The 24695-nt window shown below is 37.3% G+C and overlaps 1 protein-coding gene across 13 annotated transcripts in view; it reads left to right on the forward strand.

Annotated features, from left to right (window-relative positions):
• rbfox1 (RNA binding fox-1 homolog 1) overlaps positions 1-24695 on the forward strand; it is a 291777-nt gene that overhangs the window by 245622 nt on the left and 21460 nt on the right. For all 13 annotated transcript variants that reach the window (XR_014030469.1, XR_014030470.1, XR_014030471.1 and 10 more), the window contains 6 exons: positions 4154-4396; positions 12898-13041; positions 14873-14926; positions 15828-15920; positions 17551-17611; positions 19373-19426. Coding sequence is in view for 7 of the 13 variants with exons in the window: in XM_081370504.1 (XP_081226630.1) it covers positions 4154-4396; positions 12898-13041; positions 14873-14926; positions 15828-15920; positions 17551-17611; positions 19373-19426 (649 nt within the window). In the remaining 6 variants the exon portion in view is untranslated. The remainder of the gene's footprint in view (positions 1-4153; positions 4397-12897; positions 13042-14872; positions 14927-15827; positions 15921-17550; positions 17612-19372; positions 19427-24695) is intronic.

Below are 24695 nucleotides of genomic sequence, written 5' to 3' on the forward strand. Positions count from 1 at the left end.
CCTTAACGTCTTTGACACTTGTGTATAAAGAGTTTAGCACTCCTGATCAAATGATAGTCTAATTATGGCGGTGGTGTGCCCGCTCTTGAATATCAATGTGCTATGCGAAGTGCTGATGGTGTTAATGGAAAACAGCGTGATGTGTGTAACATCTGCTTAAGGAACAGCAGGGATTTTTTTTACAAGGTCCCGTTTACAGAGTAGCAAGTTGCGGCTTCCCTCCTGGCTCTTCTCGGCTCGTTCAACTTGCCAAGAATGAGAATCCTGTCATTATTTACACGTTGTTCCAAAGCTGTGGGACTGACTTCTGGGGAATGCAAAAGGTGAATTTTTGAAGAACATCCTGACCACTCTTTTCAGTATTTACATTTACAGATTTGGCTGATGCCGTTATCCATAGTGACTTAAATTGCATTCAAGGTATACATTTTTATTAGTTCATACATTTCTTGGGAATCGAACCCATGAATTAGGCGTACTGGAGCTGTCAAGCATAAAAAATGATGCAGACGTACCATAAAAGTATCCTAAATATGACCAAAATGTCAATATTCACTACTAGTAGGTAATTCAAAACTTACCCAGTTTTCATTTATTGCCTTCCACTCCAGTGGGCAACCAGATCACTGAGACAGTGAGGTAAACTTGAACAAATGATTTAGTCCAGTTTTTCAGTGAAAAGATTTGACATAAAAGAACTGTTCATGGATATGGCATCACTATACAGGTACATGTGCACTATACACATATACACTATACATACATGTTCCTCACACATCGTATGCTATTGTATAGGGAAATCATATGGGTTAATTAATTTTAGACTGGAATATTCATATAAATCACAGATAGAACTGTGGACTTTTTCTTATTTTATCCTACGCTTTGTACGTAGGATTTCTGTGTAGTGTGGCATTGTGGTCAGAGGAGAGAAAGTAGTGGCAGAGTGTGTTTTGCTATTTTTATAATGTGCAGTTGTCCCGTGTCAGAGTGTGTTCTCAACAGGCCTGTGGGCGCTGGGATCTCTCTGCCTACATAACTCATGGTTTGGCATGGAGAAGATGTGAATGTGTGTGTATGAAATGTGTCACAAACGGTTTCCTCCTGTAAGAATGGAAAATAACCAATTAGATCTCTTTAATATCTCAATCATTTCTCCTAGACTGCAGTGAGAATAAATGGAGAGCGAACAGAAATATTTTCTTAAAGCTGTCTCAAAAATTGTCTCCATATACTTTCTTAAAGGAATATTTCACCCAAAAAATGTACTCACCCTGATATCATTCCAAACCTGTAAGACTTTCTGTCTTCTGTAGAATCAGATGTTGTCCAATGGCATCCATATTGACTTTCATTGTATGGACAAAAATAATTTTCAAAAAATCTTTTGAAAAAAGTCATGACTTAATTTTCATTTTTGGATGAAGTTACCTGCTTCTCAGATTTTTCTCCTAAAATGTGTTTCTTTGGTATCTTGAAAAATCTGAGCACACTGAAAGTCTTTCTTAAAGTCAAAGAAATGAATGCAAACACTTCTCTTCAAATTCTCCCAAGGCCTAATTATCTGGGCTATACTATCCACACTCATTATGGCTGTACACATCTATACTATACTTGAATGTATGTCAATTATTGACAGTTGTCAGAAACCTCTGACCGTTGTGTTATTGTTAACTAAAACAATTTTTTTTAAGTTTTCATTAACTGAAATAAAACTAAAATACAAAAAAAGAAAAAAATCGATATTTGATGAAAAACTTGAAAAACTGAAATAAAGCTATACGTATATGTTTTTTTAGAAAAAATTACAATAGCACATAACTAAATTACTAAAACTTAAAACAAAAACTGAAAATATAAAATAAAAGCTAATTTAAAATATGAATTATACTATAATACTTGAGAAATAATATTAAAATAACACTGGCCTCTGACCAATACAATTTTCCAAATGGCTGTACAGAACAAAAACACACCATCTGGTTATACAAAATCCACACAAATAAAGAAAGGCTTGCAAAGTGGTGGTTTAGCGTAGATTTGGTGTGCGAGGTCAGGTGTATAGACGTCTCCATGCATAAGTGGATAATCTGGGCGCTGGGAGGTGGATGAATTGGTCCTGATCAAATAAGAAAGCTCTTCCTGAGATAAAGGTCTGATGAGCGTTGTGTACGGAACGCATTTGTCTGTGGGTGTGCTTGTTCATTTGTTGTCGGTCCGGTGCATGCTAACACTGTAATTTAATTGGCCCAGCTTTATGAAAGAACTTGTGTCTGAAGCTAAGTGTGTGCTTCGCTAATAGTTCAACACACAGAGAGCACGAATGACGCGAGATGAAGCTTGTGTGTGTGGACCTCAAATATGGACCAAAAGTATGTGGACATAATGAGCATGTTTGATACATAAAACCAAGTATACAATCATGTCTGACCTCTTGTGTCCGAATGAGAGTATGTCCCATGATCCAACGTCAGATGGAAAGAATACCATAGAAAAATGTGAATAATAACTTATTTGAATAACTTAACGAATAATGAATTATACTGAATAATAGAAACAAAATATCCATTAGACTGATTATCCATCAAACACAAGGAGAAACCATTTTCATGAATTTTTTTCAAATTATTTTTATGAACATATTTAAAGTAACAATGCAGTAGTAAGTCTAAAGTCAAGATGACTAAAGTGTGAACTTCATGAATGAATTTGCAGACAATGTGATTTTTGAATTTTGAGTTTAAATTGGATGCTGTCGTTTTATTAACAAGTATATCCTTAAAGGGTTAGTTCACCCAAAAATGAAAATTATGTCATTAATGACTCACCCTCATGTCGTTCCAAGCCCGTAAGACCTCCGTTCATCTTCGGAACACAGTTTAAGATATTTTAGATTTAGTCCGAGAGCTTTCTGTTCCTCCATTGAAAGTCAATGGACGGTATACTGTCCATGTCCAGAAAGACAATAAAGACATCATCAGAGTAGTCCATGTGACATCAGTGGCTCAATCTTAAGTTTATCAAGCGATGAGAATACTTTTTGTGCGCAAAAAGTAAACAAAAATAGCGACTTTATTCCACTATTCATTTCCTTCTCTCTAGGCCTCGAGTGAGTTCACGTAGTGTTTTTGCGTAGCGCGTCTATGTTGTACGTCACACGTAGGCTCACTATTGGCCGACGCTGGTCATGTGTGATGCGTGTGACGTGCAACATAGACGCGCTACGCAAAAACACTACGTGAACTCACTCGAGGCCTAGAGAGAAGGAAATGAATAGTGGAATAAAGTCGTTATTTTTGTTTACTTTTTGCGCACAAAAAGTATTCTCGTCGCTTGATAAACTTAAGATTGAGCCACTGATGTCACATGGACTACTTTGATGATGTCTGTATTGCCTTTCTGGACATGGACAGTATACCGTCCATTGACTTTCAATGGAGGAACAGAAAGCTCTCGGACTAAATCTAAAATATCTTAAACTGTGTTCCGAAGATGAACGGAGGTCTTACGGGCTTGGAACGACATGAGGGTGAGTCATTAATGACATAATTTTCATTTTTGGGTGAACTAACCCTTTAAACAAAGATACTATCATACATGTTTTTGTTATATGTAAATGTTAATGTTTTAAATCACGTGAGCGTGATACACGCTAAAAAAAAAATAGAATTTTTATATCCATCTCAAGCAGGCTTGAACGCATTAGTGATGTTTTGGAATCTGTGTTTTAGTACAAATCTTTTAAGTGAACAAATCATGAAGGACAAAAAAGTTAGCAGGATGCTTGAACACTCTTTCTGGACTCAAAGTTATGAGTTACAGTTGTCACTATCACCTGGTGTAACTATGTAACATGCATGAAGGGTCGGTGAACGAATCTGAATGAATCTATTTTTGGTGGATTAGAAGAAACTAAGATGACTCAAAATCCCCACCACTCACACAAAGCATTTATTTTACAAACATTCGATTTATAAAAATCAATAAATAGCTGTTGTGGCAGCTAAAATCACTATAAACGTCCGCCCATGGTTTTGAAACTCAGTGCAGATATGGATGTGGCGTTCAGGCGTTTACATACGGCATGTTTGGTCATTTAGTGAACTATGCTATAATGTCGCTAATATTTTGCTGTTGTTCTCTGTTTTTTCAGGGTAATCAAGACGCCCCAGCACCCCCAGAAACCATGGCCCAGCCTTACCCATCGGCCCAGTTCGCTCCCCCTCAGAACGGCATTCCTGCTGAGTACACGCCGTCCCACCCTCACCCGACTCCAGACTACCCGGGCCAGACCCCCGTGGCAGAGCACACTCTGAACATGTACCCCCCTGCCCAGACGCACAGTGAGCCCAGCGGACCAGACAACAGCGTACAGTCGGTCTCCGGCACAGCCACAGTAAGCGCCGCTCTCTACAGAATATCTCTCTTTCTCGCTTTCTCGATCTCCGACTCTTCTTGATGGCATTGCTCGTCACGGTTCAGGTTTTTTGGATTGTGCTGTGGATTGAGGTGCCCTCCGTGATCTGCCCTCCAAGGACATCAGTGCTGTAGGCTGCCTTAATATTTCATATGTTTCAGGGCATTTCCATGAATAATTGACTATCTTTGTGTTTTTCACCAGCTCAGAGTACAAAGTGCTCTCGCTGAATTTAGTTTGGTGAGGTTTTCCCTCTAGGTTTTTAAAATAATTTCAAGAACGTTTTCTGTTCTAAAAGTGTACGATTCAGCGCAATTCTGCACAGTAACAAGAAGTCGCTGGAGAAATTGGTTTATTAAAAGAATAGTTTTCCTAAAAAAGTTATGTCATTATTTTCTCACGCTCATGATGTGCACTGTAAATGATCAGTGAATAATGACTTAAAATGTTGGTCTGTTCCTCAGTAGACTTCAATAGACTGTCTATTTGTTAATTGTGGACTCGGTGATTTATTTAAATTATGTAGGTTTTTTTAATTTGATAAATATTATAAAATATTATATTACAGTTTTTATATAATAATACATTTGAAACTTCATTATTCATCATAACCTATAGGTCAGTTGAGTAGAATCGTTCAGTTAGTTTATTGTAATATAGGCCTGTGCATAATTGATAGCATTATGTAAAGAACTCATAGAATTCAGATGTATCCCTTTGACTGGGATTTTGTAATTTGATGATATCAGATGTATTTTATATATTCTACAACAATCAGATGACAGCTGGGAAGAGCCTGGGGGGGGGCTTTTTGGCCCATGTAAACGGGCAATGTGGCCCGTTTTTATGATTTTGAGTTGTGCCATATAAACTAAATTTGTAAATATTTGCAGTTATTTCCCCTAATAATATGTATTATCACCCTGTTAATGCTAGTCATTTCTAATTATGTTAAAATTTAGCATTAAATGTGTTCACTAGTTCGTATGGCACAAGATGTGCAACAAATCTTCAAAAATGTCTACTTTTGTGTTGCATGTGGGTGATGGGCGATTTAAGCATGCATGTTTGGAATGACATGTGGGTGAGAAAAAGGATGATAGAAGTTTAATTTTGGGGTGAACCATTCCTTAGAAAGAACAAACAATTTGCTCATTTTTAAGAGAAACTCCTGTTGTATCCCATAATTAGACCATATGCTCAACAGACAAAATGTTTAAACCGTTTTACTGATGATTTGAAGGAAAATATGAGCTTTCTTGCGAACAGCGGCCAGATTTTCATTGCCTATCCTACCTTAGTGTTCAAATTTCTTTTTTAGTGCCAGAGCAGAAGGGAGCAAAACCACATCTGGAAAAGCCATTACCCCCCCCCCCCCCCCCCCCCCCCCCTCTTTCTCTCTCTCTCTCTCTCTCTCTCTCTCTCTCTCTCTCTCTCTCTCTCTATCAATCTCTTTCCTTCACTTTATGAGCCTAGAGAAAGCAAAACTTTACAGACATCCAAAGCTATGACCTCATCTGGCTGAAGCTGTTTTTAGATCCAGGTCGTTCCTCACAACTGATCCTTCATCTACAAACTAAAAGAGGCCTTTACTGTGACACATCCCTCATTCTCATATTTTCTTTGTTTGTTGGAGTAGGTGATAACCAATCAGCTCCCAGAGGGACGTTTTAATACAGTAATAGATGTTTTTCATTGCTGTTTTGATAGAGCGCAGTGCCATATTCTCAGTGGTCAGTGTGAGAGAGCTTGTGGTGGATTTCATGAATGCATATGGAACAGTATTTACTTTCCAAAAGCAAACAATAATATAAAATTGTAGTAATGCTTTACAATACATTTCTATTTGTTAACATTAGTTGATGCAATTGCTAACATGAGCTAACAATGAACAATACATTTATTCATCTAGGTTAATGTTCATTTCTACATAAACTACTGTTCAAAACGTTGGGGTCAGTCATTTTTATTTTTATTTTCCAAAGAAATTAAGGCTTTTTTCCAGCAAGGATTAAAGGGTTAGTTCACCTAAAAATTACACCCCTCGTGTTGTACCAAACCCGTTAGACTTTCGTTCATCTTTGAAACACACATATATTTACATTACATTTACATTTATTAATTTGGCTGACAAATGTGAATTGAGTGGTTTAGTCAAAATTTTCTGAAGAGACATGATCGCTTTATATGATGACATTTTTAAATTTAGGCTTTACAATAAATGGAGGGACAGATATCTTTTTCATCCTTTTCATCAAAATATCTGCATTTGTGTTCCAAAGATGAACTAAAGTCTTATGGGTTTGGAATGACATGATGGAGAGAAATTGACAGAATGAAACATTTTTTGGTGAACTATCCCTTTACTATCCTAGTAAAGACATTTACAATGATAGAAAAATATATATATATATAAAAAAAAAAATATATATATATATAAAAACAAAATATATATATATATATATATATATATATATATATTTTATATATATATATATATCTTTTAATTTTTTTAATAAATGCTATTTTTTGGCTTTCACAAAAATATAAAGCAGCACAACTCTTTCCAATATTGATAATAATAATAAATGTTTATTGAGCATCAAATCATCATATTAGAATGATTTCTGAAGGGTCATGTGACACGGAAGACTGGAGTAATGATGCTGATAATACAGCTTTGACATCACAGGACAATATTACATTTTAAAATATATTCAAATAGAAAACAGTTATTTTAAATTGTATTAATATTTCACAATATTACTGTTTTTTTACTACATTTTTGATGCAACGTCATTGAGTATAAGAGACTTCTTTCAAAAAACAGCCGACCCCAAACTTTTGGACAGGAGTGTATTCTAATAACTTTTTAGCATATGAAGTTGCTTAAATTAACATTTGTTTAGATATAATAATGAACAATAGGTTATTTATACATTAACATTATCCTAAATTGATGAATGCTGTAATTAAATGTTTCTTTTTAGTTTATTATACCTTATGACGTGATAATGTTAATGAATTTAAACTTATTGTAAAATGGGTGACACTTTACAGTAAGGTTTCATTAGTTAACATTAGTTAACTACTTAAGTTAACATAAACTAAGAAAGAACAACACTTCTACATCATTTATTAACCTTAGTTCATGTTAATTTGAACATTTACTAATAAATTATTAAAATCAAAAGTTAATCCACTGTAAACTCACATGAACAAACAATAAACAGTTGTATATTTATAAATGGTACTAATGTTAACAAAGATTAAGACAAATTTCATTTCTTCTTAACAGTTTTGTTACGGCTGTTATTATTAATTGTCACCTTCATTTCAGGACATTCGTCATCAGATTCTCAGTAAACACCACGGGTGTAATGATGGTCACAGACGCAGAGGTGGACCTTTAATTTAACCGACCCGAGTGGTTGTTAAAACCAGCCCACTCACAGATCATTTCAAGTTCATTTAGTTTCGGACAATGCAGAAAGTGGTGATGTCCGAGTGGGGGAGTTGTTTACTCTGTAATTAGCCCGTCCGTTGCCTCCAGCTTGACCCATTCAGGTTGGTTTGCGGGAACTGTGTGAACATGATAGCCAGGCATTATCTCATTGACTGTAAACAGCCAATCACAGTGACATGCAGGTACTGCTTCCTCTCAAGTGACATTTCGCTTCTGGATAGTGTCACTTCAGAAAGATGAGTGGTTTATTTGGTCTCATATTTGTTTTAAATCTGTTGATTATTTTCTCATGCAGTTTTTTTCTTAAATAAGGATGTTTCACAAATGGTGTGGATGTCAGCTCAATATGTCAGCTTGCTGCTCTGACTCCTGTCGTGCTTCATTGGCCGCCTTCCCCCATGCGGTCCCGAGAGAGACGGCCCCGGCGTGCCCATCCTCATCCAGGCGGAGTGAGAGCTGATTTCCTTTAGGGAGGGCACGTGTGGTCTGGGCCATACCCGCAAGAGGGCAGACATCTTGCAGAACGCCCCCCTCGCAACCCCTCCGGTGCAGCTTTTGGGGGTCGACGGATGGTTGTAGACGCACAGATGATAGTGGAGGTCGACTTAGACAGCTACTGCGTTTCACTCTAGTAATGTTGCTGTGCTGAAAATAGCACATCTTAAAAAGGCATCATCGCTGATGTACGTTATCTGCCTTTTTTTGCCACTGCGGTTCACTGAGTGCAGGAAACCCTCAGTGTTGTACCTCTGAGCTATTGTGCAGTTGTTTGTGCATGAGAACGTCTTCGCAAATGAGCGTGCAGCACTCTGAAGCACTGAGCGCTGTGGCTTTGGTTGGTTTATCTTTCCCAAATGCTTGGTTTTTATTTTTCTGCTCATGTAAAACCAACATTGCAGCAAAATATGCGTCTGTTATAATGAACGACTATTAATGAATCCTTTGATACCAAAAAAGATTAACTGGAAGCCTTTTTTTACTGTTTGTTATTGTTTTTCCCTCCATGTTGAAGTCCTCTGCCAGTGAAAAGAATGCGGCACAGATGGCATGCTATGTAAACTGTCAGCCGTATGCATGCTATACACACACACACACACACACACACAGGCTATATTTTTACCTGGCACACATCCCAGAATTGTTCAGAGAAAGGAATGATAAACAATCCACTCCTTTTAGGTTAAGTAGGTAACTGGCCGTGTATATATATTTATATTTATGTACACACACACATTTATTATATTGAATATACATTTCATAAAGAAAAATGTCACACACCACATACACACACATTCTTGTACATCTATCTTTATGAGGACATTCATTGACACAATGCAGTCTCTAGCCACTTACACTAACCTTACCCATCACAAGTAAGTGCCTAACCCGAACCCTTACCCTAAACCTACCCTTAACCTAATTATAACCTTATCCCTAAAACCAAGTCTTGACCCTCAAACGGGCCTATAAAGAGCTCTCAGAAAGTGAGGACTGGTCAAAATGTCCTCACTTTACTCTCTTTGTCCTCACTCCAATGGTCTAAAACTCAAACTGGTCCTCACAAAGATAGTTGTACAAGTAGACACACGCACACACATACATAATACATATATACATAAATTAAATATGGAATTGTTCTCCCTTATTCACTTTTTTATGAAATGTACAACACATTATTAAACAAAAGCTCCCTCATGGATCAATGACGGTTGATGCAATTATTCCACATTCCCCCACAATGAAAAATTCCTCGGAAAGGAAAATATTTTACAGCCACTTTACACTCCAAGTCCTCACTGTGAGGTTATCTTTTTCTGTCCAGCGCTGCCATATGTGTGTCCGTGTGGGCTCTTACACTCCAGCGGCTGTGTGTTTTTGTGTGTGTGTGTGCTCAGAGCACACACCGGCAGCCCTGTCACTGTTTGCCGTTTAGCACTCAGTGTGAGATCAATGAATGGTAAACACTCACAACTCTGTGAGTCCCCAATCAGTAATTGAGTAGGTCTCCCAGGCTGAACCGCTGTCCTCCCTCACATTCCTGTCCTTATCGCTCCATCTTTCCCTCACCTTTCCTCCCTACAGGGAGCAACACAATCTCTGGCTCCATTGAAATGCCCACAGAGGACTTTCTTCTTTTTTTTTTAGGCCGCTTTGGAATCGATCGTTATTTGTCACGATTGGAAGTATCATATTGTGCATTGCATGTTTGAATAATGAAAGCGGGATTTCAAGGCAAGTTTGATGCCCGAATATTTCAACACACACTGTGAATGGGATTCGAAATGTGTTTCGCTTCTGCCCCTGGCCCCTATTTTAGTTCTATAGATTTATTCCTTTTCCCCCGTCTCATCCCATCACCCTGAGATCAGTCACCGTGGCCTCCGGCTCCCCACGGCTACTAGACAGGGGCGAATCGATTAATTGATTTCGGAATCAATTAATTGAGCCATTAAGGCAGCCATATGCACGGACCATGAAATGAGATCTCTGAAACCGTACATATGGCTGCCGACCGCGCCGTGCTTCAACCTAAAGACCCGCTGCATTCCTTCCTATACCTTTATTGAAAGAGCAGTAAATGGAAAAGCATATTTCCAATTATAACACCCCAGTTGTCTCTTCTGCTGAGGGCCGCTTGCCTCACGACACCATTAAACCGAGCCTCCCGCAATAGGAAAAGTGCAATTTTGTTAAAGCAATAAAGACGGCGCACATCTTGTCAGTTTTACATTGGATGGTTTACTACACTGCTTTAGCGTTTTATCTTCCGTTTTTCTTTGTTCTCTGCCTTGAGGAGTGGGTGTTCTTTTGTTTATGACTTGTAATAACACAAGACAGATTTTTTTTTTCCTTGCACTTCTGCAGCCTTTCATATATTGAAAGACTAGTATTTTTCAAGTGCTCTCTCATGTTTTCCCCCCACCCTTGCATTTCAGTCGGGTGGGTATATCGTACCCTGTACAAACATTATGATGACACGATATTCATATTTACAGTCCCAGCAAGCTGTTCATTTGAGCTTTGCTTTTTTTAAACTTTCTGTTGCCGCTGTAGTCAGAGTCGCCCTGAGCACCGCCTGATTTAAATAAGAATGCCACACGCACACAGACACACGGTCCGTTCCATTGCCAGCATTTCCAGTGAAGCTTGCTTTAACAGTCCTGAGCATCTGTAATGTCAGAGAGGCAGTTGTTACACTGGGGCTCAGTCATTCTTTTGTTCCAGACAATATGATTTCCAGAGCGCTTGAAGCATGACAGGACAGCTGCAGCAAGCAGAAAGTTAAAAAAATATCTCAGGGCATAACCGCGGGCTCGAGGCAGAACCTCCGCTTCCCTTTCTCAAGCGCTACAAAAGAAAATAAATGCACATAAATTCACATACATGTGAACATGCTCATGCTAACACACATAATGGGTGAATTACATTCGAAAGAGCACCACTATGGCCTCACTCCAAAGGGAAGAGACACGTTTGGTGAGGTGAAAAATAAAATGCATTTTTATGAGAGCAGAATCATTCATTGTGAATAAATCATTCTTTTGAACTGGATCTTTTAAATGAATCACTTGATTCAGCCTGAATGGCCTGAATGATACATTCATGATTTAGAATGATTCACTTCTCGGGTTTGACTGATTCAATGATCCGATCACTGTGGTTAACATCTAAGAGGAATATTTTAAGTAAATAATAACGAAAATATAATAACATTATAAATGAGTAAAGGCTTACATTTTGACCTGTTCATCACACAAAGATAGCACATGACTTCAAAAGGGTATACACTACCTTTCAAATAGTATATATTTTTTAAATAAATTAAAATGTTCAGCAAGCGTGTCTTAAATTGATCAGAAGTAAACAAAAAATATATTTATTACAAAAATATATTGAAAATAAATGCTGTTCTTTTTAACTTTCTTCATCATAGAATCCTGAAAAAAAAAGAAATGACAGTTTCCACAAAAATATTATGCAGCACAAGTGTTAATGATAGTGAACAATGATAACAATAAGAAATGTTACTTGAGCTGCAAATCAGCATATTATTATGATTTCTGAAGGATCATGTGACATTGAAGACTGGAGGAATGATGCTGAAAATTCAGCTTTGACATCACATGACATTTTCAAATATATTATAAAATAGAAAACAGTTCAATTTATAATGAAATAACATTTCACAAAATGGCACTTATTTTAAAGAAATTGTATAATACTTTTGGTTTAATGCTGCTTTTGCATCCTTTTTAAGGCTTCATTATTCAAAAAGGATCCCTTTGAAAAAAAATCATGATTGCAGAATTGTAGTTTTTTGGTTAAACTGTTCCTTTATTGGCACAAAAATGCCATTTGGAAGTCGCCCAATGACACACAAACGTACACATGGGAGAAAAATAGAAAGTAAAGTCTCCCAATGCAATACTCTCTCTAGCTAAGTCATACAAATACAGTCAGACAGAAACACACACACACACACCCAGGGCTAAGCCACTTTCTCTCCCAGGCAGCAGTCCAGGCTGAGAGGCACATAGTTGCAGGGAGCAGCCAGCAGTCATGCGTGGCCAGAGAAAGCGAGAGAAAGCAAGATATAGTGAAGCAGCCCTGTCATATATCACCCACAGCTGCCACCCACTGCCCCAACCCCTGCAAACACCGCATTACAAACTACGCCTCGTTTTGTGTGTGCGTGCTCTACATATGTTTTTCGAATCTGCCTGTGAAAAGTGAACAGGAACAGGTGGTGAAAGTTTTCAAGAGCTATGCTGTGAAAACAAAGCTTTTGGTCTGGCTCCGTGGGAGCGCCTGGAGGTACAGGCACGATAGACTGTACATTCTGACTGCAGCACTGCGAATGGACCAAGCCGAAAAGCACATCAGTGGTGCGGCAAACACCTGTGTGCAAAGACAGCATCTTCGCTTGTTGAGTTTCTTTACAGTTGGCGCATCAAAATTTGCCTGTCTTACTAACTGATATTCCCTGATTTCTGTCCCTTTTTCCCCCTTACAGCAGACAGACGATTCAGCACAGACAGACAGCCAACAGCAAACACAGTCATCTGAAAACACAGAAAACAAATCGCAGCCCAAGAGGCTCCACGTCTCTAATATCCCCTTCAGGTTTAGAGATCCAGACCTCAGGCAAATGTTTGGCGTAAGTACCAGTTTTCTCTCTTTCTCACAGTGCAGACAGTGGCCACGCCAGCACAGGTGTGTGAGGCGTGTGCTAACGTGCTGTCCTACTGCATGTGGGTCAAGTCTTGTTTTGGTAGCTCCATAGGGCATAACTGAAGGATTTATTGGAATATTTTGTATTTAGTTTGGGGTCAGTAGGATTTTATTTTATTTTTTAAATAAATGAGTACTTTTATTCTGCAAGGATGCATTAAAATGATCCAACGTGACAGTAAAAACAATACATTTACATTGTTACAATACATTTCTGTTTCAAATAAATGCTGTTCTTTTGAACTTTCTATTCATCAAAGAATCCTGAGAAAAAAAAACGATCAAGGTTCCAATAAAGATATTAAGCAGCACAACTGTTTTCAACATTGATAATGAATATTAAATGTTTCTTGAGCAGCAAATGACACTGAAGACATGAGAATAAAATTACATTTATTTATTTGAAAGTTTTTTATTTTAAATTGTAATAATAGTTCACAATGTCACTGTATTTTTAGCTTTAAACAACTCAATTTAAATAAATATTACTTAAACTTTCATATCTTTTTTTTCAAGAATTTGATAATAAATGATCCATTAAAATTGAATATGAATATGAATAATTGGTGATTTTTAGATTTTTAAACAACATTTAAAACGTGTAGCTTGATGCACCTAGATTAAAGCTGCAGTCCGTAACTTTTTTGTGTTAAAAATTATCCAAAATAATAATAAATAAATAAAAACATAACCAGCCATTGTTCAAAACTATCTGCTTGCCTTAGCTCGATTCAAATCGGTTAGCTTTTAATAATGTTTTTAATTCCAGTGGTACTGGTGGATTTCCGCGGGAAATTCGAGCATGTCTTTGCGTCATTACGTCACATCTGTACACATAAAGAAGGCGTCTCGGCTAGTAGGCTATATTGCGCGTGAGGATGTTCGAGGTGTAGATTTATAGCCTTTTCTCACAGCACTTGATATAATTAAACTTATGGCGGATCCAGAATGTTTCAAATGACAATCACCAGTGACAGCTGGAGATTCACCCATTGTAAAACCCAAAAGCTTAAAAACTTCGGAGTGGCTAGAGAAAAAAAAGAGACTGCAACCGGCCCATGCGAAAACAAGGATAAACATCGGCAGTGTTTTTGAAAGATGGCGTGAACTCCTTGTTTTAAACTCCTTGTTTTAAATTCCAAATCAAACCCGCCTCCTCCGTTGTCAAGTATTGGATCCGAATCAGATCGGTAAAGTGAAAATTTTCCTGACGTAAGATGTTTATATTATGTTATATTATAACACGTTTATGCATAACAGGGATTCCGTTCATTCACCGTTTATTTCATAGCACTATGATTGTTACTTGTTTGTACAAAATAACTGCTCTTCTATGATTTGCACGGTTTGACATGATATGATAAGCGATCGTTAGATTTAATCAGCGCGATTTACTGCAATGCTTTTTTTCCCCTTAGTTGATCAGAACAAAAGTGGATGTAACTTTGAAAATTCTAATATCGGTCATACTTCCAAAAAGTATATTCTGTGATTGCGAACGCCAGTATCCACACCACAGCCGCACATTCTCCTCAAAACATTGGATTCATCCGCGCCGTTTCATGCCGATGTGCAACCCACGTAAAGTTGATAATTCCGCAAATAACTGCAATTGCAGGTTTCGAACAGAGATGGCGACAAACAGGAAAAAATATGGACTGCAGCTTTAAGTAAATGTTTTTGAAATTAGAAAGTGAGTTTACATGTCGAATAAGTTTTTGACAGTATGTCTGATCTGTGTTCTGTTCTCTTTCCAGCAATTTGGTAAAATCTTAGATGTTGAAATCATATTTAATGAACGGGGATCAAAGGTACGTGTGTGACTTACTTCCCTTGCATGCTCATATTCTTGGACCAATCAGAACAGTGCAGTGAGTTTAGAGGCTTAAATGAACATCATGTTTATTTAAAAAGGGAAAGAATCCAATGATGAATTAGTACCTGTATTGTACAGAATAAATGCTTGTTGTAGTCATGTTAACGTATGTAATGCAATCTCATATCAGCTGCTGTGCTGGAGTTATTAGTGCCCTGTTCAATGGAGTGTGTGGAAATGTGTTTGGCACTTGTCTTTGTTCTGTTATGGTGTCAAATGAAGAACATTCTCCACTGAGCTCCGTAATTGACAGCGTTATTCAGTGTTATGACACTTTGCATCATTCCTGTGCACAAACAATTTTCTTTATTGAAATATGAATTATGTTCTTCTGTTCCAGCTGGGGGAGATAATGATGCATGTTAACAAGTTCTTTAGTTCACAATCCTTTATCATTTGTTTTTTCTTTTGTAATGACTTTTCTTTATGTTGCATTATAGACTTTAAAATGACAGTGTTTATGTTATTCCACTTTTTCCCAATAGATTATGTTTACTCTAAGACTTGTTATTAAAGGTACACTATTTTGTTTGCTTTTGTTTTTCTCTTTTTTTACATTTAAGTGACTTTACGTTCTTAGACGTGCTATTGTATTCCATTTCTCCTTAGAGGTTCTAACAGAACCCGTAAATTATCGTTAATCTCGATGCTTTGCATGGTGCAGGAGAAAAGAGGAGGAGAAAGAGAGAGGGGGTAAATGCAGCAGTAGCAGCAGCAGCAGCTGTTTTTGTGTGTGAGAATGGCAGAGGTAGAGCCACAGTGGATTTCTTGGGTGTATGACTGAATTAATAATGTGCATGTTGTTCTCCCCCCTCCCCTCTCCCACCTGCATGCAGGGTTTTGGTTTCGTAACTTTCGAAAATAGTGCCGATGCGGACAGGGCCAGAGAGAAATTACACGGCACGGTGGTAGAAGGTCGTAAAATAGAGGTGCATGTAACAAATATTTCCCTTCTCAATTGTTTTTGTTTTTGTTTTGTTTTATTCATTTTTGTTTGTTGTTGTCTTTCTTGTTGTTATCCATAATTCTGTTGTGTGTGTCAGTGTGTGCCTCACTCTCATCTCACTATTTTAGACGCATCACTCGTCTTTTCCTGCGTGTGCTCCTCTCTCTTTCCCTCCCTCCCTCCCTCCCTCCCCCCATTGTATCCCTAATACGTTTCAGTTATTCTAAGATTTCAAATCAGGTAGACCACGGTGCTCGCGTTATCTAATTGGTTTTGCTTTAGTTGGCATTCACTTGTTTATTCGGTTCTTTTCTGTTCTTTTCTGTTCTTTTTCATAGCATATTTTTGCTTAATAAGCAAATGGGTGCAGTAAGTCATCAGGCAGAGTGCAAACAGCATTTGTGTGATGATAGCCAGAGGCCTTATTGCAAAGTTGACGAGGGATCTGCGCTAAAAGCGGCCCGAAGCCGGCAGCGTTTGTTAATGGCCTGAAGACGCTGCTATTAGAAAGGGCTGCTCTCAAACACGAGCCTTTTAAATCTACAGCTCCAATGACACTTACTTCACAGTCTAGAAGAGAACTGTTGTCTACTTTACAGTCAACGACAGTGGCCTTCCTTATAGCCGATTCACATTTAACAGTTGTGCTTTTTTTGTTTGCAGCTTTTTTATTTTCAATTTTTAAGAGTTATTTTCGGATGTGACGTGGTGCCATCTTTAAGTAAGATGTTGCCTATTTTGCCTTCTCATTTTCCCCCCTTTTCCAACGGTAGCTGGTAGGCCCCTCACCAAACTCAGTAACAATACATACACACGCGGGCGATGGCGGCGAATGGTAAGTGGAGAGAGCCATCTGCCATTTCACGAACTCCGCGCTGATACCTCGTGACTGTTTTTTGACTTGATGTTGAGTTTCTTGATGCTGTTTTCTCTTGGTACGCGTGTTACTTGAGTGAACACTTAGCTTCCTGAGAGCCTCTGATTGGATTGAACTGAATCGTGCGCATCCTACTCAGATTCTGAACTCCATGATTATGTTAAATAATGCACCCTCTTTTTATATCCTTTGTTAGCTGTCCTTTCGGCTTGAATGATTTTCTTTCGTTATTACTTCTTTTTATTTTCCTTTCTGATTATTATTCTTGTGATGAAGCACAAGGCTCTTGGAGTGTTGAATGCTAAATGTTGCTTTGTTTTCCGACTGTACCTCAACTCTGAAGGTTTAGTGTATGTTGCACAATGCCAAACTTTTTGTTTCCTTCCATTCCTACGCTCTCGTGTTTTTTCTTTTAACCTAGTCGTTCCCTCTCTACTGCATGCTGTCTCATACTTGATGCCTTTTGTTTGTTGAGTGCATTTTGTGTTTCTGTTTTTCTTTACTCCATGTACTCCTTCAACGTGATCATCATTTGATGACGCATGCTGACGAGTCTTTTTATGATGAGACTTTTGCATATATTTTCTTTGCTTTATATGTATTACCACTTTTCTTTAACTGTTTGTTATGATCTATAATCATTTTGAAAATCTTCAATGTAATGCATGAAATATTTCAATATTTACAGCCTAAGCCTCAGTATGGTTCTTGCTTACACGTTCCTGTTTGTACTCAGGTAAACAATGCAACAGCACGGGTAATGACGAATAAAAAGACCGTCAACCCATATGCAAACGGTAAGAACAAGTTCTCTTGATATTGACAATTAATTAGTCTTTTTTGTGATTTAGTAACTCTTTCCCCACCATTGAAGGAAATTTCCATAATTTGTGAGAAAACACTTCATATTCATACAACAAAATATTCTGGGGGCCAAGAAACGTGGTGAAAATGGTATATGGAAATGAAAATGGAAACCTTTTTAAAAAACACTGGCGGGGAAAGATTCACAAAAGTGTTTGTTCCAACTTGTGTCAGTTACCAATATTCCACTTGTGTCAGTATATGCAATATTTTGAGTGTAAAATAACATAATAATGAAATTATAATATTTTATATCATTAAATTTAATTGTATCATTTGATACACCAAAATCTGAACATGCAATATATCAAAAGAAAGAACAGAGCCTCTGCTTAAAAAAAAAAAATGATTCTAGCTTCATGTATTCTTTTTATTAACCCTTGAATGTGGGTAAGTTTCATTAAAAAAAAAAGAAACATTTTATACAAAAAGCTGAGAAATTCAAGGAAACTCTTCAAAGAAATTCAAGAAAACAAGGAGGCTCTTGAGATCAGGGGAGTGAGGTTTACAATCACAGCTCTTATTAGCTTGCCTCCGTTACATAAGCAATGCTTCTATTACTTGTTTCTGCTTCTTTTTCGCCTGTGTTTTGATCTGGAAATTATGTACTCTTTCAGAAAATGCATAATTGCGCCACCCCCTAACGTATAACATTGAAAACATGGATTGCCAGAAAATTTTGTCAATGGCGGGGAAGCGTGTCATAAAGGATGGAAAACTCTGTCAATATTCCATCAATGGCGGAAAAAAGAGTTAATGATAGCAGCATGATTTGAGAATAATCCAAAGAGCATCTTGTGCAGATCAATGTCACAGATTTACTCATCTAATTAACAACCTAGAAATAGTGCAGAACTTTAAATATTTCATATTCGTTTAATGCTTATTTACATGCTTTTTCAAATCATTATAATCTGTTTATTTTAAATTACATTTTGAATCCCATTTTTTGACCACATCAAGTGGTCTCATGCTTTGGGACCCCACTGTATATATTTACATTATAAGGTGTACAGGACAAAGTTTAGACTTTATACCGAGTATACAACTTCACAGACAGGAAACTTTACAGTAACACTTTACTTTAAGGTGACTTACTATAGTAATAACAGTAAATTATGCATAATTACAAGTAACTAAACCTAAACCAAACCCTTAGTACATGTAGTTAATTAATATTACTCAGTGCTGATTTTAGTTATTACAATGGAACTATATCACTTTAAAATAAAGTGTAACCAACTCTACTGTCTTATTCACAATCTAAAAAACATGTAGCCACAAACCCACAGATTGAAACCAGAGAAGGAGAGTGCTTGTAATTGTCGATTTTCTGAGTATACTGTGAAAATGTTTTTCACAGCAGTTCTCTTTTCTAGCTTTTTAGATCAGATCTCAGTTGATATCACAGGGATTTTTTTTTTTTTTTTTAACTTATGGAGGACTTAAACAGACAGGCCATTTGTAGAGGTTAGAATTAGAGAGAAATCTGTCAGGCCACGAAGGGCCCTATCCTGGCTCTAGATGACAGCAGTGCTTCAGTGTGGTCAGCCCTCTACTGACATCATTACACATGGGCCTGGAGATTGTAGTTAACCAGAAGCCAACTCTTGTGAAGGATCAGATGTAGTATTCTCGTAGTGCAGACCGAGGGTGGCTAATATCAGATGGTCTCCTTCTCTTTCTCTGTCTAGGCTGGAAGTTGAATCCAGTCGTGGGTGCAGTCTACAGCCCAGAATTCTATGCAGGTGAGTGGATCCTCATTTCAAAGAAACTGGCTCTGTAATGCATTATATCTTTAGTAAAAAAAAATGCATTGGGAATGCATATGTGTGTTTTTTTTTGTTTTTTTGTTTTTTCCTATTTGACTTTCAGACATAAAATAGCTCCAAATAAAAACAGTCTAAAAGGAGAATTCTGGGGGGGGAAGTGTGGAAAAAGGTGTCATTGGACAATATCAGAAAAATAAAAAAGTATACATTTCACCTCTGAAAATTTTTTTATGAATTGATATATTTATAAATGTAGAACTCCTATAAACTAAAATTGATCAGCTCATTATCATTTATCCTCACCTTTGTTTGAGCAAATGAAATACAGCATAATATCGTATAATAATAAATACAATCATATTACTATGCTTCCAGATAAATCGATAAATAATTTGCAGAAAGCAACCCTGTAATGCAGAGGGCTAAATGCATTTGCATTTAGGGCCAATGGGCAGTTTCACTAATGTGCTTTGTGTGTGTAAAAAAAATTCTCAACCCACATGCCCTGAATCCTCCATTTATGAACGCTGCAGAGGATATGAAATGGCAAATTACTCAGATACCAGATATGACCATTTCACATTCCTTTCAAATAGTGTTTTTCTCTTATGTTATTTCATTTACTGAACTTACAGTGGCTCCAAAAAGTATTGACCAGTAAAAATTAATGTATCTCATTGCATTAGATAACTCATTTGATGAAAAATCGACGCAAGCATCGCTCATTTTAAAGAAAGAATGTGTCATTTTCACTCTAATTGATATTTGGTAGTTAATGTTATGAACTACACCTGTGGTTACTCTGCCAAGACATCGAATAAAATCAGCTCAGAAATGTTATTTCTGAGAAAAGAGCATTATTTGTTGCAGATGCCACTTGGTTTGATCATTTGTTTGTAGTGCAAAGAAATTCCAACACTTTAAGTGTCTGGGGTCTCTGTCAGTACTGTTAATTGTTTGGTTAGGAATAACAAACAGAAATTTGAAACGGGTTGGTGTTTAGCTGCATTTTTGATGAAGGCATAGTTGTGTGCCTGGTGGTTGGAGGTGTGTATAACGCGGGTGACCTTAATCTATGAGCTCTGGCATAGGCTTGAAAGAGCTGGCAAGCAGGAAGTGATTATTCTAATCACCCAAAGGGCCTGTTTCACAATGTTTGCTGGTCTATTGGCAAGAGGCTCCAAGACGCCATTGTCACAACTGCAAACACGGTACACATCTTTGAAAACATAATCCAGCCAGCTTCCAGACCCCCAGGGCTTCATTTCATTTTATGGGCCTTTGAAAGCGAGCGGGTCTCGTCGGTTGAAAGACAAGCTGGACTCTTTTTCTCTCGTTTCCTTCGGTCATCTCCTCCTCAACCTTGGCCATCCAAGCCTCTGACCTTCCCCGAACATCATTACCTTCCCCATTATATGGGAAAATATCGAGATTTTATGATAATAAGAAGAAACGAGAAGGCAAAAATATCCAAGTGATGGTTAAATCTAATTGTCTGTCGACGCAAGGGCATCAAAGGGCTGAAATATATTTCATAAATTAAAATCAATATTTTCAATTTCTCCAGACAGTCGTTTGCCTAATTCAGCGCACATTCTGTTAATTACAAAATGGCTCATTATTGATTTGCTTTCGTCTCACCTTTCAAGTGTCCAAACAGCCCACATCCCATTAAGGTGCGAGTGTTTTGTTCATTCCAGCGATCGCTGTTGCTTTTTCTTTTTTTTTTAGGTATCTGTCTTAATTATAATTAAAGCATCGTTAATACGCCCGAATTGTGCCGATAACGGAAAACGCCTTGAATCCTTTCGTTTGCCTAAAGACTGAAAATAGGTATTGGCACATTGCTGCTTAGATTGCAAATGGAGAGACTGCACAGAGCGATTGAGTGTGCCGTAGAGTTTGAATTGTGATTAGTAAGCTTGAAAGTTAGCTATAAACAAATATCCTAAAGGACCGGGATGGAAAAGGAGCATCTTTGATTCATGAGAGGTTCGTTTCTCGCCACTCGAAGCTTCTCTCACCTGCGGCAGGCTGTTGATTTAAGATAGCTTTGATGTTCATTAACAGTTCTCCGGCTGAGGGAAATGAAAGCTATCGGCAGAAGGCTGAGGGATGACCAACGTGCCAGACCCCGCTTGTCTGCCGGACTGATCTCTGATTAAGTGTTACGCCTGACGGAGATTGGGCGGATGTTTGAAAATTAGACTTTCAGCAATTTACGTCCAGAGATTATGCAAATGCAGGCCACCCCTGACCACAGGAAATTTGTGAAAATCTTCGCCAAAGACGCACACAAATACACTCTCTTTCTTTCTCTGTTGCATGCTTTCTTTTAGGAAATGAGTTCACACATATGAACAAGGTTAAAAAGATGCAGCTCTAGCAATTATTTTTTAGAAGCCATATATACTGTCTGATAACACATGCACTCTTAAAAAAAGGCAAACATATAATGGTGTTTCTCCAACTTTAGGCACTTTTAGAAAATAAAAGACTCGTCTAGCAGACGCACTTTTGTTTGGACATATGCATCACAAGAGAGTTATGTCATGTTTCATCACATGTGATGGAAATGTCCTTGTAAACATTTTTGGAATAAAATGGCCAACTTCAAGTTAAGGTTTATTTCATAGTTAGCATTTTATGTATTCTACAGTAAACACACACAATGAAATACTATTTTTACAATTACATTTTTGTGTAAATGCATCACATTTTTGACACACAATAAAATATTAAATTTTCAAGTGATATTTGTTTGTAGTGCAATGAAATTAAAGTATTTTATATGTTTGTCCGAATGGTGACAAATACTTGTTTGGGTCTCTGTCAATACTGCAGAAATATCAGCCATTAAACTAAATTTAAAAATAAATAATTTCACATTTCACGTATCATTTTATCAAGCATCTCTGACACTACTGTCTGTAACCAAAATTATTAGTGTCAGAATTGGCTTTGTGATAATGACAGACATCTGATATTTTCACACAATACATCTATTTTTTTATTTTAAACTTTGGTGTAGAGTGTTATAGTTTTAAAGATATAATTAATATTTTGATCATAAATTTTCATTCTCATATGACCCAAAGAAAAGTTCAAAGTCTGTTTGATTTAAAATCAACCCCTGAGACATACAGTAAGTTGAAGAAGCACATTCATAAGACTAAACACCACTCAGACTATCACGTTTCTCTGACGGCACACACACATGCACATTCATATACTGACCTCAATTTCTCATCATTAATGTTTATTGGCAAACAAATAATTAATCACAAATTGTTCAACTCATTTCCTTAAGTGAGAGGAAAGGAAGGGCGACTTCTCTGTGCCCAACATTCAGATTATTGAATTTTCAGAAGAAACAGACAGGCTGAGGGAGTTTCGACCAGATGAACTGAAATGGAATATGGTCGGTCGTAATGATATAGAGGGTCATTTGTATTGACTGACAGTTTCGCAGCGCTAATGTTTCAGTGTTTTAGTATGACATCACTGTCCTTGCTCTCTCTTTGATTGAGTCCTGACTGAACGAGAGACAGCGACCGCCTCTGGCACTTTCAACATTGCTGGGCTTTTTTGAACTCGCAAATACTGAATGATAAGTTTGAAAAATGACGTGCAATTAACGGAGTGCGGGAGAAGAATTTGAGAATTTTCAAAAAGGCAGCAGCAAAACGGAATGAATTTGTGCAGATAGGCTATCGTGGAAGACAACAAGCGGATTTTAGCGGAAGGACGAAGCGTTTTAAAGAGGAATGAAAGTACTTTGGTGGCTGCCTCTGTTGTCGTACAATGAACGTTTGAGATTGCATTGTGGGAAGAAACAATATGAAATGACCCTGACTTGTGTACAGAGGTGTTAAAAAAATGTACATTCATTAAGACTTAAAACGTGTTTCAAAAGACTGCTCACAGAGAGATTGCATACATTTGGATTATAAAGCTGGGGAGGGCTTGTAAAGAACAGTGTATGTGAATAGTGACTGTCTACTTGCATTTAAATATATATGTTTTTGAAAGGAAAATAACTGCAAGTAAATAGGGATGGGTAACAGTGGTCAACTAGTCATCCAACAAATCACTAGCTGACTAGTCATTTTTAATAAAATACCCCCCCCCCCATTTAATTTATTTCAATTAATTTAATAATTTTTTCCTTAATAATTTGAATAATGATCATTATTTATTTATTTGTTTTAAATACTCTCATTTTCAGAATAATTTATTCTTTTATTTTTGATCATTACAGACTTTTTATTTATTTTATTTTATAATTATTTATTTGATTTGATTTTTTATATATATTTTTTAATAATTCATCCACCTTAAACTATACCACTCATTTAAACATACACATTACAGTGGTTCATTTTCATAATGTGTTTTTGCACATACATTTAAATTTTCTTTTAAAAAGAAATACGAATAAATATAGATAGATGGTCTTGTTCCTATAGCTCTCAACAAACATGAGTATTTCACCATAAATCACCACAAGCTGCAAAATAATCTGTACACAATACACAATGCATTACATTTTATATTATCTGAGAGCTGTGAGATTTCTCGAATCTCAAAGCGGGTCTTGTTTATATATGCATTCATAAAAGAGTCTCTGCGGTTTGCTGCACTGTGTAAGGTTGCAGAGTGAGATGCACAGGGCAACCTGAACCTCCTGCAATGTTGCAGCCCACCCGTCAACCGCCCCTCCCCAAAACACTTCCCACACAAAAGCCAATGAGAGAAATTATTGCTCTACAAAGCAGTTGTACACTTTTATGGCTTTGATGCGGAGGCTACCTCCCGTCGGCCAGAGCATCTGCTTGACTGTAATCGCTCTCAAAGCAATAAAACGGACTAGCTCTCCTGTGCATCCCCCTGGAGCTCACTGCTGCTGCTCACGCTCCCATTTCTCATTCAGCGCCACTTACTCTCTCTCTCTCTCTCTCTCTCTCTCTCTCCGTTTTCATCTAGCCCTCCACCCTTCATCGTTCTAAATGAAAGTGCATAGTCTAAGTTGTTTATCCTGTAAATATTCAGGCTAAATACATCTCATATTTATTTTCCTCAGGACACATTCTACACATCAAAGTGAAGCTCTTGCAAATATGCAAACGTGTATGCAGCATATTTCAAAAATGGCTGTCAGATGGGCTGCCTGCAATGGAAGGAGGGAGGAATACATGTGACTAATGAATCTTCATTGCCGTTTTTAAAAAATGCTGCATTAATG

Source organism: Scardinius erythrophthalmus (assembly GCF_964197995.2).
Source record: "Scardinius erythrophthalmus genome assembly, chromosome: 1".
Lineage (NCBI taxonomy): Eukaryota > Metazoa > Chordata > Actinopteri > Cypriniformes > Leuciscidae > Scardinius > Scardinius erythrophthalmus.